General features: G+C 34.7%; 2 protein-coding genes across 2 annotated transcripts in view; both read right to left on the bottom strand.

Annotated features, from left to right (window-relative positions):
- Positions 1-18395, bottom strand: part of LOC125837375 (probable protein phosphatase 2C 10) — a 1808044-nt gene that overhangs the window by 1315455 nt on the left and 474194 nt on the right. The window lies entirely within an intron of this gene.
- Positions 421-1562, bottom strand: LOC125837413 (uncharacterized). The gene is made up of 2 exons (XM_049516543.1): positions 1278-1562; positions 421-846 (listed from the first exon to the last, which is right to left on the bottom strand). The coding sequence occupies exons 1-2, from the start codon at positions 1560-1562 to the stop codon at positions 421-423; spliced, it is 711 nt and encodes a 236-aa protein (XP_049372500.1).

Consider the following 18395-nt stretch of genomic DNA (forward strand, 5'->3'; position numbering starts at 1 on the left):
ACTTTCACTTTTAACTCATATGATGATCCTGAACCATTTTAAACCATAACTACTACCTTTGGTCGAGTCTACTAGCCAAACACATCTAGGTATTATCTAAACACCCTACTCAAAATGACCATACTTTAGATCAATCTTAAAAGATAACTAACTCCTTGAAGTTGGTCAACACTTGAACTCTTCTCCCTCACCTTAGCTAGGTGGTACATGCAACCCTCAAAGTCATTTTCAAAACAAGAAATAACCCAAACTTATGACATAGACTTTCCCCCTTCCACTCCCGGATATGCTCATGTGGGAACTAATAATTTTGACTATACGGGTTCTACAATCGCAAAGGAGCATAATAGGAGTGCAACCAAAACATCACAAAGTTAACATAAAAAATCTAATAATTCACAAACATCAATGAAGAACCTACTAACATACCGGGATCCACATCGGGGCACACTCTTCTTCACCTCTAGCTTGAAGTGCATAAAACCAGTTTTGCTTGGGGGCATTAGAGTTCGGACCACTAGGAGTGGCTTGCTTGCCCTCTCTTCCTTTAGCCTTAAGCATCGGGCAATCCCTCATTTTGTGACCACTTTTTCCACAACCATAACAACCATCCATGCCGGCTAGGCACCTACTATGGTGATTCCTTCCACACTTGGTGCAATTAGGCTTAGGCAATGAAGACTCACCACCCTTCTCTTGGTTAAACTTAGAGGTATTGGGAGAATCTTGACCGGAATACCTTTGTTTAAACCTAGTCCTACCTTGTCCATCGGATCTAGCATTGGAGGAGTTCCCATCACCGGTCCTATCTCTTTTCACCTCCTTATTCTTTTCCTTGAGTTTTGACTCCTCAATTTATTGGGAATACACTATAAGACGTGAGATATCCATATCACTAACTAGCATTGCCGTACGATATTTTTTTCTACCAAGTCATACACTTCCATCATGAACTTATTCATCTTAGCCCTCGAATCCGCCACTATAGTTGGAGCATACTTGGATAGTTGGGTAAACTTCAAGGCATACTCCTTAACACTCATGCTACCTTGCTAAAGGTTAATGAAATCTTGCATCTTAGCTTCCTTCAACTCTAGGGTAAAGAACCTATCAAGAAATGCCAACTTAAACTCTTCCCACTCTACGGGACCCACTCTTACCGGCCTACCATTTTTCCATTAATCATACGACACTTGAGCAACACCTTTCAATTGGTAAGCGGCTAACTCCACTATCTCTACCGAAGTCACCCCCATAATAGCAAGTACCTTATATACCTCAGCTATAAACTCTTTAGGATCCTCTTCTATTTTGGAGCCATAAAACTCCGGAGGGTTCATCCTCATAAAATACCTCACTCTTAAAGCGGGCATACCCACATTGGGTTCACCAGAGCTATGTGTCATCATGGTTTGGGCCAGCATTTGGATCGCCGATCTAAACTCCGCATTTGTAACATTCTCATCCATAGGGTTAATTAGAGCTTGTGGAGGTTGTGGGGGAACCTCTTGATCCACCACGTTTTTCTCATTCCTTCTAGCATTTGCCCTTGTATTAGCCATATCATGTAGACCATCGAGTAAGGATTAGGAGAAAGACCTTTTAGAGCTAAACTCTATAGCATGACGTAGACAAGTACAGAAGTGAAGTTTCCTAATCATCTAATAGCTTCCCATTCATAAATGTGGAACGCTTCACACATATGAACAAGACTCTACTAGACGTGGTTTTGAGACATCCTAGAATCACTCTAAACCTTGTGTTCTAATACCAAGTTTTTTATGACCCAGGGTACACCTTAGATGTACCAAGGCATACAAGACCTTGAGAGGCCTCATACATGCCCCTTAGCATATCATAACATAAAGCAATAGAAATGATGCAGAAACTTTAAAACTTTTTTCCATACAATCAAAGTCTTTTATAAAAGCAAGCGAAAGTCTATAACACTTTATCTCAAACCATCTAATACAACTTGAATAACTCTTGGGACACAGCTCATACAAAAGTCTAAAACAAAAAAAAATATAAAGGAAAGGTAATCAAATCCTCGATGCTATGAGGACTCACCAAATCATCAACTCCTTGCTTTACTAGGAACCTAGCCACAGGGATGAAACTCAATATCGCCGAACCCTACATTTGATAAGAATGTAGGCAAGAGTATGCGTTAGTACAAAATGTACTAAATATGATAGCTAGAATAACAACATAAGAGCATAACAACAAAGTCATAAGCATAATATCCAACATAGACATAATATAAGAATTAGTCATCATAAGGCATAATCCATAAGCATAAGAGCTACATCATATTCATAAGCATAGTCGATACTTAAATCCTCATAACATAAGAGGAACACTTCATAAGTAGCTTCAAATCATACTTGTGCAATTTATGGGTAAGATCTCATAATCTCACCCATACTGAGTTTCACCTTAGGCCATCATACATACTTACCATCTTTGATCTCATCCATAGCTTATTTCTCATAGATAAGGGAACATTCACCTTTAGTGAAACATATCAAGGAAGGCAACAATGGCAACAATCCAAGCTAACATACATCATATAAGAGAAACACTTCCTAGGTAACCTCAAGTCATACTTGTGCAATGCTTGGATAAAACCTCATAATCTCACCCATACTAAGTACCACTTTAGGTCATCATAATCTTACTTCTTGGTTGGGGACTAGTCCATATTTTAATACATTGGAACACTATAAGATACTTCCTTAAGCACATCTTAGTTCCTCTTTACTTTGAACACTATGAGATACTTCTTCAATGATGTCTTAATTCATTAATGCTTTTGAATAGTAGGAGATACTTCTTTAAGCATGTCTTAGTTCATTGGATACGGAGATTGCTACTAGAAACCCAAACTCCACTAGGTGAAGGCTTCCATCTCATGAGGCCTACTTTGGGAAAACCCGGACTCTACTATGTGAGATTTCCTCCTTCTTATTTGGAAGCCCGGACTCAATTAGGTGTGGACCTCTATCTCATTGTCAATCTCTACTCGAGGCCAAGCATACACCCGTTGGGCGAGTTATTAAGCCTTATTTAGCATTGTTGTCTCGTGGAAGGATGTCCTTGACAACCAATCCATGTTTCATGTGATTCTATCACATTATGCATTCAAACATTTATAAGGTAGATGAGGTGAGTAAAGTCCATCCACAACAATGATATCTACTAGTCTACCATTCTCATATAGGATTCACTCTCAAAGCCATTACATACATAATTCAACATATTAGCTTTACTCTAAAAGCCCTAGAAATCACATTCATGACTACAAGTCTTACTCTCAAAGATTTACTTCTTACAATCATCATACATACCTAGATTACAAGGCATTCTAATCAAATGTTTCATTCTTAAGTGATTCTAATCATATATCGTCATGAAGGTTCAATCTCAAGCATTATTAGTCATGATCCATCACATATTATTTATTCTAATTCAATTCATGTCTACATGCTTTTACCCTCAAGAAATTATTATATATATCATCAACCCTAGAAGATCATCTCTAAATCCTCAATTTCCCTTTTTCAAGGCATAAACCTACATTACTTCAATTTCATCAATTATACTAGGGTTAGACATATAAAACATGTAATTTCAACATAATAACATGATTCGCTACTACTTCAATCAGAAACAATCAATATCCACTAAATTGGAACAATACATATCATAACCCACAACATTGAAGAAATCCTAACTTGAAATGGGGAATTCTTCATCAAATTGGGGAAATTCTAGGGGGCTCAATGGATGGAAGAATCCATGGATGAATAAGCTATCATACCTTGGATAAAAATCCCTTACAAAGCTTGGAAGATTGGAGGATTTTTACCTAACTTGATTCTCTTATTCTTCTTCTTCACTTTCTAGAGAGAGAATATTTGAGAGAGAATTGGGTTTCTTTTTGGTGAGTTGAAATAATGACTAGGATCAATGAGTTTAGGGGGTCTAAAGTCTTTATATAGGTGGTATAGTTGAGGTTAAAATGACACCACTTAACCCTTAATTAAATCTGAAAAGATCCCTTAGCCCCCGACTTAACCAACCTCACTGCCCACTTTAGACCCAACCACGAGACCACGCCCACGGGCCATGGGTGGACCCACAGGGTGTGCTGGTCAATCATGGGTTGGGGTTTGGGAGTCTTCATTTGGGGCATGGGACCTACGGCCCTATCCACGAGGGGTGGGTCCTGCCCGTAGACACTGCCTTAGGTAAATTTCAAGGAGGGCTCACCCATGTTGCCCACCTAAGGGGTGTGGGTCCAGCCACGGGGAGTGGGTCCATCCACGGGGAGTGGGTGGCCTCGTGGTTGACCCTTGGAACTCAAAAATGTGCTAAACTTTCCACTCAAGGCTATGGGGTGTTACATTAGTACACGGATGGGAGGTTTGGATCGACTAATTTTTTCTTTATCCAACTTAGGATAGACAAAAACAACGTAATATATTAATTAAAAGACTAAAATGATCCTAATTGAAATCTGAGTTCTGCATCTTCCACGAGATCATTTATGATTAGTCTATTGATACTGTAGATACCTCTCATGGAAATCAGGTCCAAATTTTGGGTTTCTAAAGTTTGATTCACGGATCCATTTAAACGTGTATATAAGAATCATGATATAGTTTGAGTTTCAAGACTTTGATCTACGGACTAAACCATGAACTGTAAAATATTTTATGACCCATGAACTAAGACCGTAAAAATCAGAGAAGATTTGTTATTTCTGAATATCAATATATGAACCTCATCAACGATCTGTGGTTCCATTTACAGACCATAGAAGTCTTTTGTAAATCTCATACAAATTCAAATGTTTCTGAGGTTGGTTTACGACCCTCATCTACAGTTTGTAGTTCCTTTTACAGCATATAGATGATGTCCGTAAAACACTAATTTTTTTTGTAGACTGATTTTCTAAGATTCTCAAGGTCTGATATGGGCTTAGGACTTTTGGGGTGTTACAATCTTCGCCTTGAAAAATTCATCTTTGAATGGAGTATGAACACATTGAAAATTTAAGGAAAGGTGTGCAATCTCAAGCCTAAAAGCTAAATGCTGAAAACATATGGAGTGACTTGACTCCAAACTTAGAAATGAAGACTGCTATGATTTCATGAACATGAATGCATAATAATATATAAGAATAAATAAAATACATGAATCTGAAAAGAGTACTATGGAGGAACTATTAGTTCACATTAGGACCGAAATGAAAGGGAAAGGGTGGAGGGGAACTTGACCATCATAATTGATTCTATTTCTCAAGTAGTTCCCTCAACTATTTGATTCCTTCAATGGACTTTCATTGAAGCGGCTTCCTTACTCTTCAACTTACGAATCAGGCAGTCAAAAATCTCAACTGGAACATCTTCGTAAGAGAGACTATCCTTACACCAACACTCTCTAAAGGCACCATCGAAGTTGAATCATCAATGCTTTTCTTCAACAAGATACATAAAACATTTGATGCGCTGATGCTAGCTCTGCGGGCAAATCTAGCTCATATGACACATTATAAAAAACGCCTCATAATTTGGTAAGGATATACATAACGGGGACTGAATTTTCCTTTTCTATCAAACCTCATTACCCATTTCATGAGCGAAATTTTCAAATATAACCAATCATCAATAGCAGACTCAAGTTCTCTTCTTTTCACATCTGCATATGATTTTTGTCTACTCTAAGTCATTTTCAACCTTTTTCTAATAAGTTGAAATTTCTCCATTGCCTCATGAATTGATTCAGGCCCTACCAAGTTCACTTTATCAACCTCAAACCACCATATAGGATATCTACACCTCCTACCTAAAAGCGTCTTAAACAACGACATCTGAATACTATAATGATAACTATTATTATAAGCAAACTCAATCAGAAGCAAAGGATCATCCTAATTACCTTTAAAGTACATCTCACAAGCTCACAATTGTTGATATAATAGAAAAAGTGTGTCCTTGGCATAGAAATTTGAAGGTAGATCTAGCATTGAAATCCATGCAACTCTTATTGTTGTTTTCACATCCAGCTCAAACTATGGATCTCAAGTGTGCATCTTTCTATACATCCCTTTGCTTTGACATAATATGTTGATGTGGATAATAATTGGACATAACCCTCAAACAAAGACGGTCTAATAAGGATGTACCTTGAATTCAATACACCAATTGTGCTTTCTCCTCTGATTTCATAAAGCTTTAGGATTGCCCTATGCATTTCTCCTATATCTCCGATTTTTCATAGAAAACTTCCAATAATCGAATATTGTAGGTTTTCCTAAATGATAAGATTTTGTACTTCTGATGATTTCCACATAACATTAGGTTCCCCGTGTACCATTATCAATGCTTTGGGAGGGACTTTAACTCTGGTGAAATTAGTAGGCTTAGGTTTTAGCATCTTGACATAATTTGTTCCTACTTGTTCTAGAATAGGAACAGTGGATGTTCCATTAAGAAGAATATTGAAAATACAAAGACAATAGAGGGTTGTTGCTACTCCTTCAACACATTACACATTTTCTTCTTCTGATTTATACAAGTTACTAAAAGCAAATTAAAAAATTTGTGGGTTTCTCTTCTTTCTTTCTTTTTTGTTTGGTGTAATTATTTTGTTTGTACGTTAAGTAGATGAGAATGCTGGTTTCAGTCTTTCAGTTTTTTTTTACTTTGTATATGTATTAAGAAAGAAGTACTAGAACATTCAATTACATGTTGTTGATAGAAAGTAATTTAATTATATTATTGTTATATTTTTAAATCCTAAAAAGTATAATAAATTGATAATTTTTCTATTTTATCTTTGTAAATAATTGAAAGATAAACCTTTATGATTTTGCAAAAAACTGATAAGATTAGGATGCAAATTATTAAAAATTATAAGATAAGGTGTAAGTCACAAAAAAGAGCATACATTAGGGGTGCAAAGTGCAGATTACTTAAATTAAGACAAACAAATTGAAACAGAGAAAATAATAAATAATAGACATGATTCAATAATATTTGAAAATATAATAGGTTCAATGCCGAAAATCATAAAATTTTAAACGCATAAAATTTAAATTTTGCATTCGCATATGATTATAGAACAACAAACTTCATATTCTGACAATGAATAACAGACCCTTTCCTTGAATTTCAATTGTATGACCACAGGCAGGGGAGGATCTAGGGGCGGGAGGGAATTAACCCAAACCCTCAATAAAAAATTGTACTATATATAAGGTAATTTTTCTGTATTTACGTAGATATATTAATTTTGAACCCCTTCATGAAAAAGAAGCAAAGTGTACCATAGTGGTAGATCTCCTTTTAGTTTCACCCTTGCGTTCACAGCTCGAATCTCATTGAGAAAGTTATATTTTTATCAAATCTTCATTTAATTTCGGGAACAATCTTTCACTTTTTTTATATAAAAAAAAAGGTGCTGACATAGTATATTTAAACCCAAAAAATTGAAGAGTCTCATTTTCAAAGGCTAAATTAGTCACGCCCCGAAGCTACCCCCTTGACGTAACACGGAACCTAGGATACCGAGTGACCCCAAGCTAACCCTGAGTCTGGCATAGCATAACCATACTGAAAATAACTAAGTAAAACATGAACTATGCGGAAGCTAAAATTAGTGGATATCTGAAAATGGGAAAAACTCATCTAGTCTAAACATGTAAAACATACTAAGAGTTAAGTGATAACTGAAACAATCACTTAACAACTCAAGTTGAATCTACTATTATGTCTGAAAAGCCTCAAACTGAGTTGAGTTGCTAGGACATGCCCCCCAGCTAACTCTAACAACACTAAAAATCGAATAAAAAGACTGAAAATGAAAAACATGTCTATTGTCCTCGAAGTATGAGGACTCAATACTGAAGCTGATGAATGCAGAACAAGAATCGATCTAAGCGTGATTTGGATGCTAAGTACCTGAACCTACATCATGAAAGGATGTAGCTCAAAGTATTCGTTAGTACTTAGAATGTACTGAGCATGCATGATATAGATATACTAAGCTGAACAAAATATATAAGCTGAACAATGCAAAACTGAGCAATGATATAATCTGAGCAGAGATATAGATACTAAAATATAACTGAAAAGCTAAACTGAATGCAATGACCAAGTACTAATCGTGAAGATGACATGCTGAACTATATATTGATAAAAATGTTGAAAACCTAGTCAAATACACTAAGAGTTTGACTGTGGGAGCTACTATTAATCGACATAAACCACGTGATCTAGACGTGGAGTGCGATGTATATGCCCCATCGAGAGGACCCAATATACCTGGGTATAAAGGCATGACTAGCGTGATCACTAAATCTGATTCCCAACAAAGGGGACTTATACTCCTACAGGGGCACGAAGTTTTGGGACTATGAGGGTACAGTGAACCCTAGGCCAACACAGTGCTAAGTCTACTCCCAACTAAATGTGTAAGTAACACAAATGTAACTGAAATACTCAAAATACTGACATGCAATCTGAGAATGCAACATTTATATACTTATAACATGACATTCAAAATCTGGAGCATAATTATCTGTTTAACTGACCTAGCAAGTATAATTCGTGAACTAAGGGAACTTATACAACTAGGATTCTGAGTTTCATGCAAGGAATTAAGTAAACTTTCCAAGAAAAAAGCTATTTTGATTTAGGATACTACAACAGCTAAAAATCAGAGTAAATATCCAAGGTTTTAGAAACCCTAGGTCTAAACAAGATATGGAGAATCAAGAAATTGACGGAATTCAAGGGACCTAGTGGATGAAAGGAACCCACTAGTGAAATATCACTTACCTGGTGACAAAATTCATGGAGAAATCCTTTAGATTTTAGGGCTGAAACTTGAAGAACACCTCTGTTTGTTCTTGGGAAACTGGCACCTCTTTCGTCTCATTTTGCTCTAAGTTTTGGTGAATGAGGGTTCTGGGTAATGTCTGACTACAATATTAGGCTTAGACTGAGTAAACCGACGTAGTTTAGATATTAAACGATGTAGTTTAAATGCCCATAATATAGGGGAAAAACCAAAACGACCCTAAATTAAAAGCTAATGAGCGCCACTCACGGACCATCAAAGGGACCACGGCCCGTTAAGTGGGTCATGGTTCTTGGCCAGTGCTTTCGGGTTCCTGGACCCCCCAACCATAGCCCACTTCACAAACCGTGTGAAGGACCACAGGCCATGAAGGCCAGCGTAGTTCTCCACTTGGGGCGGGTGTCTGTTGGGTCTGAACGATGGGCCCATCCTCGACCCATCATTGGGAACACGGTCTGTGAAGGGCTCCGTGGTTCAACACCTGATCCCCGGTGGCTTTGCCTTACTTCTACGAGCCCTTCCACGGCTCGTGTCAGAATCCACGGCTCGTGTCAGAATCCACGGCTCGTGTCGGGATCCACGACCCGTGGAGGGCTCCGTAATTCACCAAATTTCATGTTGTTCAGTCTGTTAGGTTTCTGAGCTGTTACAAAAACACTTTTCATATTTCCAATTCCCTATATCATTTCATTAGTTCTTCCTCACAAAAGCCAAATATTAAAATCATCTCCCATAATTTTTGTTATTGTTGATTTATTTCATACTTGATACTTCATACTTGAATCTCACATTGGATTTGAAATGATAAAAAAAAAAATCAAAACTCATGCTTATTGCTTAAAAGATAAAACCCTTTTCTCTTCTTCTTTTCTTCCAATTTTGAAGAAATTAAAACTAAAAAAATTTCATCAAAGATTAAAAAAAATAAAGGTTGTAGTAACTTGATTATCTGAAGTCGAGGCTCAAAGCTAAAATCTAAAAGGTTAATTATTTTTTCTTCTCTTCAAGGTAAGCTCTTCTATCTATTTTCTTCAAAAGTTTGTCTTTCTTGATTAAATATTGACTATCTTCATTCTTAAATTATGAAAAAAAAAATTATTTTTTCATCTTCTTTCTTTGGTAGTTGTAACTGAATTTATGAACCATTTGAATTATGGTGGTAATATCTATTGTAATTTGTAAAGAATTGTCTTTAATGAACTTAACCATTCAACTATCTCATACTGATTCAAGAGTCAATGAAGTACTTTTTCAAAGTGTCAAATTCAAGTTCTACCATTCAGAATCAACCTAATCGTAAAGAAAATGATAATCATTTAGAAGTACCGCCATATTCTTCTAAAAAATTGATTCAAGTTTTTTAAAAGTTGGTCTAGAGGAAAGAACTCAAATCTTTAAATTTCATCCAAATCATTGTGATGCTATTAGAAGAGCTTATCTTCATAAAAACCTTGTCAACCTCTATTAAGAGAGTTTACATAAATAGAGATTTCTGGAGATATGCATCATTTTAATCATAAATAATTTGATGAATCTCTTGATTGGTTAGAGTATAGTGTAAGTAAAGATGCATCATATGTTTGTATTATTATTTATTTAAGGAAAATAACAATCTTTAAGGTTGAGGTAAAGTATTTTTGAGTATGAGGTTTAGGAGTTGACACAAAAAGGCTAGTTTGAAAACACATGTTGATGGGCTTACTAATATTCATAATTAGACAAAAAGAAAATGTGTAGATCTAATGTGGTAACAACAATGTATTCATACTTCATTTGAGAAATAATCTAATCAAGATAAGCATGGATATCGAATCCGTTTAGCATCTTCCATTGATGTAGTCAGACTTCTTGTGAAACAAGGCTTGGCATTTCAAGATCACGATGAACCTAAATCATCACTTAATAGAGATAATTTTTGTTGAGATTCTTTCATCTTATACTCAATAAGTGTGATAAAATTCGTAATTTTATATTGAAAAATGCTCCTCAAAATGATCGAATGACTTGTCCAAAGATTTAAAAAGTTATTGTGTGCAAGATTAAAACAATTAAGGGTATCATAAAGGAATTAAATGGTGATTATTTTTTCTTGTTGGGTGATGAATCTTTTAATGTTTCATGGAAGGAGAAAATTTAGGTTGTTTTATGATATGTTGATAGAAGAAGATTTGTGATGGAGAGATTTTTTGACATTATTCATATTAAAAGTACTAGTGCTTAATATCTATAAATGCAGTTGTCAATTTACTTTCGCAACATTCCTTGAGTCTATCCTACTTGTGTGGAAAGTGATATGAATGGCATTAAGACGTTGATTAAGAAAAAAAAGTAGCTGAACATTTTTCATTCATTGTTTTGTTCATCAACTTCAATTAACTCTTGTTGATGTTTCTAAAAGAGATCTTCAAATTGGATAAATTGTACACTTGGTTTCATATATTTTTAATGTGTTGATGGCTTCTTAGAAACGTATGGATGGATATCGAGAATCTCAAAAAAAAAATCGAAAGGCTTTTGATATGGGTGAGCTCAAAACTGGTAATGACTTGCATCAAGAATTTGGTATTTCTAGAGCTTGTGATATGCTCATTGGGGATCTCACTTTAAATTTTTTAATTATTTTATCCTCAAATTTGGTACAATTATGGACATATTTGATAATACTATTGAAACAGTACATTGCATGAATAAAAAAAATTCAGGGCAACAAGATATATCAGAGTTGCTCAAACATATAAGATTGCATTCATATTGTATTTGATGAAAGAAATTTTAGGAATTACAAATGATCTTAGTACTTGTTTACAAAAAAAAGGTTAAAGAAATTGCAAAATGTCATGCTATTTGTTAAAATGACAATGAGAACGCTATAAGATTTGAGGAAAGATAAAAGATTGTTTGTTGTTGAGGTGTCTACACCTTTTATCAAGTATAACATTATGGTACCTAATTTTGATGAGACATGTGTTAATTTTGGAATATCACAGCGTAAACCTACTAATTATATTGTTTTTTTTTATCACTATCATGTTGAAGTATTTTGTAAAATAATTGGTTGGCAACTGCAGACAAAATGTTACCCCTTTACAATGTGTCAATCTAGAACTAGGATGCTAAATAGATCAAAAAATGATTCTAAGTAGAACAAAAAATTTATCCCTTCACAATGTATCACTCTAGAACTAGTGTGGTAAGTGGTAACTACAAACTCCAAAAAAATATCACTCCTAGTACTTCTCAAGCACATTTTCAATACTATTCAGCGAGGTTTTATTTATTGAAAAAACAAAATAATATCATTAGTTGAAACACCATTAAACACGTCCTTTTTCATAAAGAAGTCATGCAACCGCTCAAAAACTCATCATTCATTTGCAACTCATTCTTAATAAATTTCATTGTAAAAATAGCTCTTTCAACGGATGTAGTGACCACTGATTGAAGCAAAACAAATTTCACTAAAGAAATACAAGAGAATAACATGAATGCTTTTTTTTTGTCTCAACCAATCTCTTTGAAAGATCATACAAAGCCCATTTAAAATCAGAGAACCTTTTATCGATACCATGAACATCAATAATGTAATTTGCGAGCTAATTCTCAAGTGCACACATGCATACTAAGTTCATCAAAGTCAATAGGATATAATTCAATCACTCTCATCATTTTATATCAAAACTTGAAAGCAAATCTACCAGATTCAAACAAGCAACTCCATAGAGCAACTCAATTGTCACCTCATTAAAACGAACTTAATCCTACAATGATTGATAGCCATCACTTATACGTATAAATAATATAATTCTAAATTATTTTTTTGTGAAATACAAACATGAGTGCGGTATGGTTTGTAATAAGCAATTATAGTCCTTTTATTATTTTAGATTAGAAAATCAAATCTTTTCCATTATTCTTTACTAGAAATGGTTCATTGACCAAAGGATGAACTGGATTTTTGGCCAGTTACTACTTTAAGAAAAAAAAAGAAAAAAAGAAAAAAAAATTAAAAAAATTAAAAAGAGAGACAAATGAAATCATTTTAGTCCCACCAACCTTATCTCTTTGCAGTGTGAAGTGTCTTTACTAATGGAAATGTTGGTCTTCTCCCTATCAACTAATTCTGGAAATATTAGACATGATGTGCCTTACCATCAGAGGTTTAAGGGGATGTGGCTTACCATGAGAAGCGGATTCATGAGAGGCAGCAGTGGGTTGTTGGGTTCGAAAGTGATTAGTACGTCATGTGAAAGCTTACAAGTGCATATCATATGATTGATAAATTAGATGACAAAAATTTATACTAAAAATCAAAATATTATTATATAATTTGGACAATTGACCTACATATTTAAAAACTAATAAAAATACATTAAAATTGTTGAGAGTAAAATCTCCCCATAAACAAGACTCTCTAAACAACTACATTGTGGATTCTATTGTTGTGTTCTTCTTATGAGAAGAGGGTCTTCAATTTATAGAGTTCCAAACTTTTCTTCTAAGTAAAGAATAAACCAAATATGGAAGAAAATAATGTTTTCTTTTGAGAAAAAGTTAAAACATTTATGGTAATACTTTGTCTTTCCTTTTAAAAAAAAACTTCAAATAAGGTAAGAAAATCAGGGCAAAATCCTAACATGGGAGTCACTTGTTTAAATAGGATAAATGAGTTGATTCCTTCTATTTATCAATATTTATAAATAACTTGATCAAATATGCATATCTAGATTTTTTTTCTTTTAGATATTCTAATATTAAAGATACCTAAGTAGTTCAATTTTTTTGGTAGTAATTAAGATATCGTTTTCTCTAAAACATTGAGAAAATTAGAGATTCGCCACCTTGAAAATTCGAACTTGTATAAATCATCTAATATCATTACTTTGTTATATTCATATTTCATTACCTCAATGTGTTATTGCCGATATATAGTTGAGAGAAAATATAAAAAAAAGGTATAGCTTCAACCCATTTCTACTATATCTCAAATTTTTCATAGGAAACTTCCAATAATCGAATATTGTAGGTTTTCCTAAATGATAAGATTTTGTACTCTGATGATTTCCACATAACATTTGGTTCCCTGTGTACCATTATCACTGCTTTGGGAGGGACTTTAACTCTGGTGAAATTAGTAGGCTTAGGTTTTAGCATCTTGACATAATTTGTTCCTACTTGTTCTAGAATAGGAACAGTGGATGTTCCATTAAGAAGAATATTGAAAATACAAAGACAGTAGAGGATTGTTTCTACTCCATCAACTCATTACACATTTTATTCTTCTGATTTATACAAGTTATTAAAAGCAAATTAAAAAATTTGTGGGTTTCTCTTCTTTCTTTCTTTTTTGTTTGGTGTAATTATTTTGTTTGTACGTTAAGTAGATGAGAATGCTTGTTTCAGTCTTTCTTTCTTTTTTTACTTTGTATATGTATTAAGAAAGAAAGACTAGAACATTCAATTACATGTTGTTGATAGAAAGTAATTTAATTATATTATTGTTATATTTTTAAATCCTAAAAAGTATAATAACTTGTTAATTTTTCTATTTTATCTTTGTAAATAATTGAAAGATAAAACTTTATGATTTTGCAAAGAACTGGGAAGATTAGGGTGCAAATTATTAAAAATTATAGGATAAGGTGTAAGTCACAAAAAAGAGCATACATTAGGGGTGCAAAGTGCTTATTACTTAAATTAAGCCAAACAAATTGAAACAGAGAAAATAATAAATAATAGACATGATTCAAAAATATTTGAAAATATAATAGGTTCAATGCCGAAAATTATAAAATTTAAATTTTGAATTCGCATAAGATTATAGAACAACAAACTTCATATTCTGACAATGAATAACAGACCCTTTAATTTCCTTGAATTTCAATTGTATGACCACAGGCAGGGGAGGATCTAGGGGTGGGAGGGAATTAACCCAAACCCTCAATAAAAAAAATACACTATAAATAAGGTAATTTTTCTATATTTATGTAGATATATTAATTTTGAACCTCCTCATTAAAAAAAATCAAAAGTGTACCATACTGGTAGATCTCTTTTTAATTTCACCCTTGCGTTCACGGCTCAAGTCTCATTGAGAAATTTATATTTTTATCAAATCTTCATTTAATTTTGGGAACAATCTTTCACTTTTTTTAAAAAAAAAGGTGCTGAAATAGTATATTTAAACCCAAAAAATTGAAGGGTCTCATTTCCAAAGGCTAACTCTGTCACGCCCCGAGGCTACCCCTTGATGTAACACGGAACCTAGGATACCAAGTGACCCCAAGCTAACCCTGAGTCTGGCATATCATAAGCATACTTAAAATAACTAAGTAAAACATGAACTATGTGGAAGCTAAAAATAGTAGATATATGAAAATGGGAAAAACCCATCTAGTCTGAACATGTAAACATACTAAGAATTAAGTGATAACTGACACATTCACTTAACAACTCAAGTTGAATCTACTACTATGTCTGAAAAGCCTCAAACTGGGTTGAGTTGCTAGGACATGCCACCCAGCTAACTCTAACAAAACTGAAAATTGAATAAAAAGACTGAAAATGAAAAGCATGTCTATTGTCCTCGAAGTATGAGGACTCACCACTGAAGTTGCTGAATGCGGACCGAGAATCAATCTAAGTGTGATCTGGATGCTAAGTACCTGAGCCTACATCATGAAAGGATGTAGCGCAGAGTATGCATCAGTACTCGGAATGTACTAAGCATGCATGATATAGATATACTAAGCTGAACAAAATATATAAGCTGAACAATGCAAAACTGAGCAATGATATAATCTGAGCAGAGATATAAATACTGAAATATAACTGAAAAGCTAAACATAATGCAATGACCAAGTACTAATCATGAAGATGACATGCTGAACTATATATTGATAAAAATGTTGAAAATCTGGTCAAGTGCACTAAGAGTTTGATTGTGGGAGCTACTATTAACCGACATAAACCACGTGAGCTAAACGTGGAGTGTGATGTATACACCTATCGAGAGGACCCAATATACCTGGGTATAAAGGCATGACTGGCGTGATCACTAAATCTGATTCCCAACAAAGGGGACTTATACTCCTACAAGGGCACGTAGTTTTAGGACTATGATGGCACACTAAACCTGTCACGCCCCGAGCCTACACCCTGGACGTGGCCGGCACTCGAAGACCATTGCTAGCCTCAAACGAACCCTTGGCATGGCTTACTTAACTCAGCGGAAGAATTAAACAAAGAAAATATAACACATGCATAACTTAAGAAATAATAGTTTAGCCAAAATGGCAACTCGGTCTTTAAACAACATATGAATGATAATGTAAAGACAACTGAACTACTAATTGTCTATGAAGCCTCTAACAACTGAGATGGATATTGGGACAAACCCCACAACATCCTAATGAACTAAACTAGAAAGCGAATAAAAGAGGTCCTCCGGAATGCAAGGAGGCTCACCAACAGACTCTGAATGCCCAAGCTGGATAAACGAAGCGCTGGATGCTGATCCTGGTTACCTGTATCTGCATCATAAGACGATGCAGGACATCTAAAAAGTATGATCCTTTACTACCCATGATGGCTACATGGTTTATGGATACTTGAGTTAATATGAACTCGCATCCCTATATCGGTGCTCAATACTACTCCCAAAATATACTTAGCTCATAAGTGTTTTAAACAACTTTCTTTCTTTGATTTGAGAAAATTACTCAAAGCTTAGTCCAAAGGCTCTCTTGGAATCGATGTTCCCTTTTCTTGCTCAAATGTGTAAAAACATTTATAAACTCTTAGGGAATACTTAGTTCCCTTATAACTTTTGAGAAATGAACTCAACTCTTTACTCTTTGCTTAACTTGAAAACTTCAATCTTAAAATGAAGTTAAAACATTGTTAAAGACTCTTGAAATCTTTAATAAATTTTGCTTTGACTTGCTTCTTAACTTCTAGACTTGACTCTTAACTTCTTTGACTTTGATCTTAACTTTCCTTGAATTGGATTATGGATTCAAGGTTCATGATCTCATGTTTATGGATGATTTCATGATGTTTAGATGTACCTTAGAGTGTTAGAATCAACTAGGAAACATAGGTACATCACTTAGAAACTAGTACGAAAAGAAGGGGGAGAATGGAGTGAAATGGCGTCCTTGGCGCTCTGAAAGGCATGGGGCACCAGGCCCCAAACTTCAGAGAACATGTTGGGGCATGCTGGCTGGTGCGGCGCCCCAAGGCCAAAACTTCAGACACTGCTTTGGGGCACGCTGGCTAGCGCGGCACCCCACCCTTTTACCCAAAAAATTTCGACTTTTCTCCTTCGTTTTTTATCTCTAAACCCTCCAATCTTCCCTAGTTCTTTTCCCAAACACTTAGGGTCATTAGTACTCTCAATTTACAACAGATCTAACTCAAAAATTCACCCGGAAATACGAATCAAATCAACAAGAAACTTCAACAACACAACCAATCAAGAACTTAACGATGTCCTTCAAGAACTTTACTTTTTAACATGTAAACAACCCAAAATCGCTAAATTGAAACAATTTGGTGTGTGGGTGAACAAACCCATCACTAAAAGATCTCACATACCTTCATAGGGATCACCCCCGACGAATTCCACTCCAAACGCTTGACGTTCTTAGCGAAACCTTGGCTTTTCTCCCTTTCTTTCTTCTTTTCTCTTTTCTCAAAGCCCTAAGCGTATTCTAATTTTCCAAAACTGAATTAAGTTCTGTTATTACCCCAATAAACCCCTAAAAATGAATTAGGAAATTAATTAGAGAAAAGACTAGTTTGCCATTCCTTAAATCCGGATTTGGACTTTCCTCAATCCAACAGTCCAACTTCCGAAAGACATAACTTCACTCATACGATATCGAAATCGCGCAAACTCGGTGGCGTTGGAAAGATATCTCCAAGGGATTTCCAACCATATCAAGAAATAATCCTAAATAATCCTGAACTAGGAGTTATGGCTGTTTGAAAATGGCCAAAACTCACTTTCTTAACTTAAACAAAAATTTCCAAATTTCCTTATTCTTTCCAAAAATCAATATTTTCATATTTTAAACTCTTTATAGTCGTTTCTAGGTGTGAGATGTTACAGAACCCTAGTCCAACGCGGTGCTAAGTCTACTCCCAACTGAATGTGTAAGTGACACAAATGTAACTGAAATACTGAATAGCTCAAAATACTGACATGCAATCTGAGAATGCAACATTTATATATTGATAATGTGACATTCAAAATTTGGAGCATGATTATCTGTTTAACTGACCTAGCAAGTATAATTCATGAACTAAGAGAACTTATACAACTAGGGTTCTGAGTTTCATTCAAGGAATTAAGCAAACTTTTCAACAAACAAGCTATTTTGATTTAGGATACTACAACAGCTAAATCAGAGTAAATATCCAAGGTTTTAGAAACCCTAGGTCTAAACAAGATATGGAGAATCAAGAAACTGACGGAATTCTAGGGACCTAGTGGATGAAAGGAACCTACTACTGAAATTCCA

This window comes from Solanum verrucosum, unplaced genomic scaffold (genome assembly GCF_900185275.1).
Source record: "Solanum verrucosum unplaced genomic scaffold, falcon-dt-bn FXZP01000147.1, whole genome shotgun sequence".
Taxonomy (NCBI): domain Eukaryota; kingdom Viridiplantae; phylum Streptophyta; class Magnoliopsida; order Solanales; family Solanaceae; genus Solanum; species Solanum verrucosum.

What these genes read in the sequence shown, in the direction of transcription:
- LOC125837413 (XM_049516543.1), bottom strand. Translation starts at nt 1,562, where the DNA reads ATGGCTAATACAAGGGCAAATGCTAGAAGGAATGAGAAAAACGTGGTG. An exon ending in CTAAAGAGTTTATAGCTGAG is followed by an intron (nt 847 to 1,277) that starts GTATATAAGGTA and finishes TAAATTGAGGAG; the next exon opens with TCAAAACTCAAGGAAAAGAA.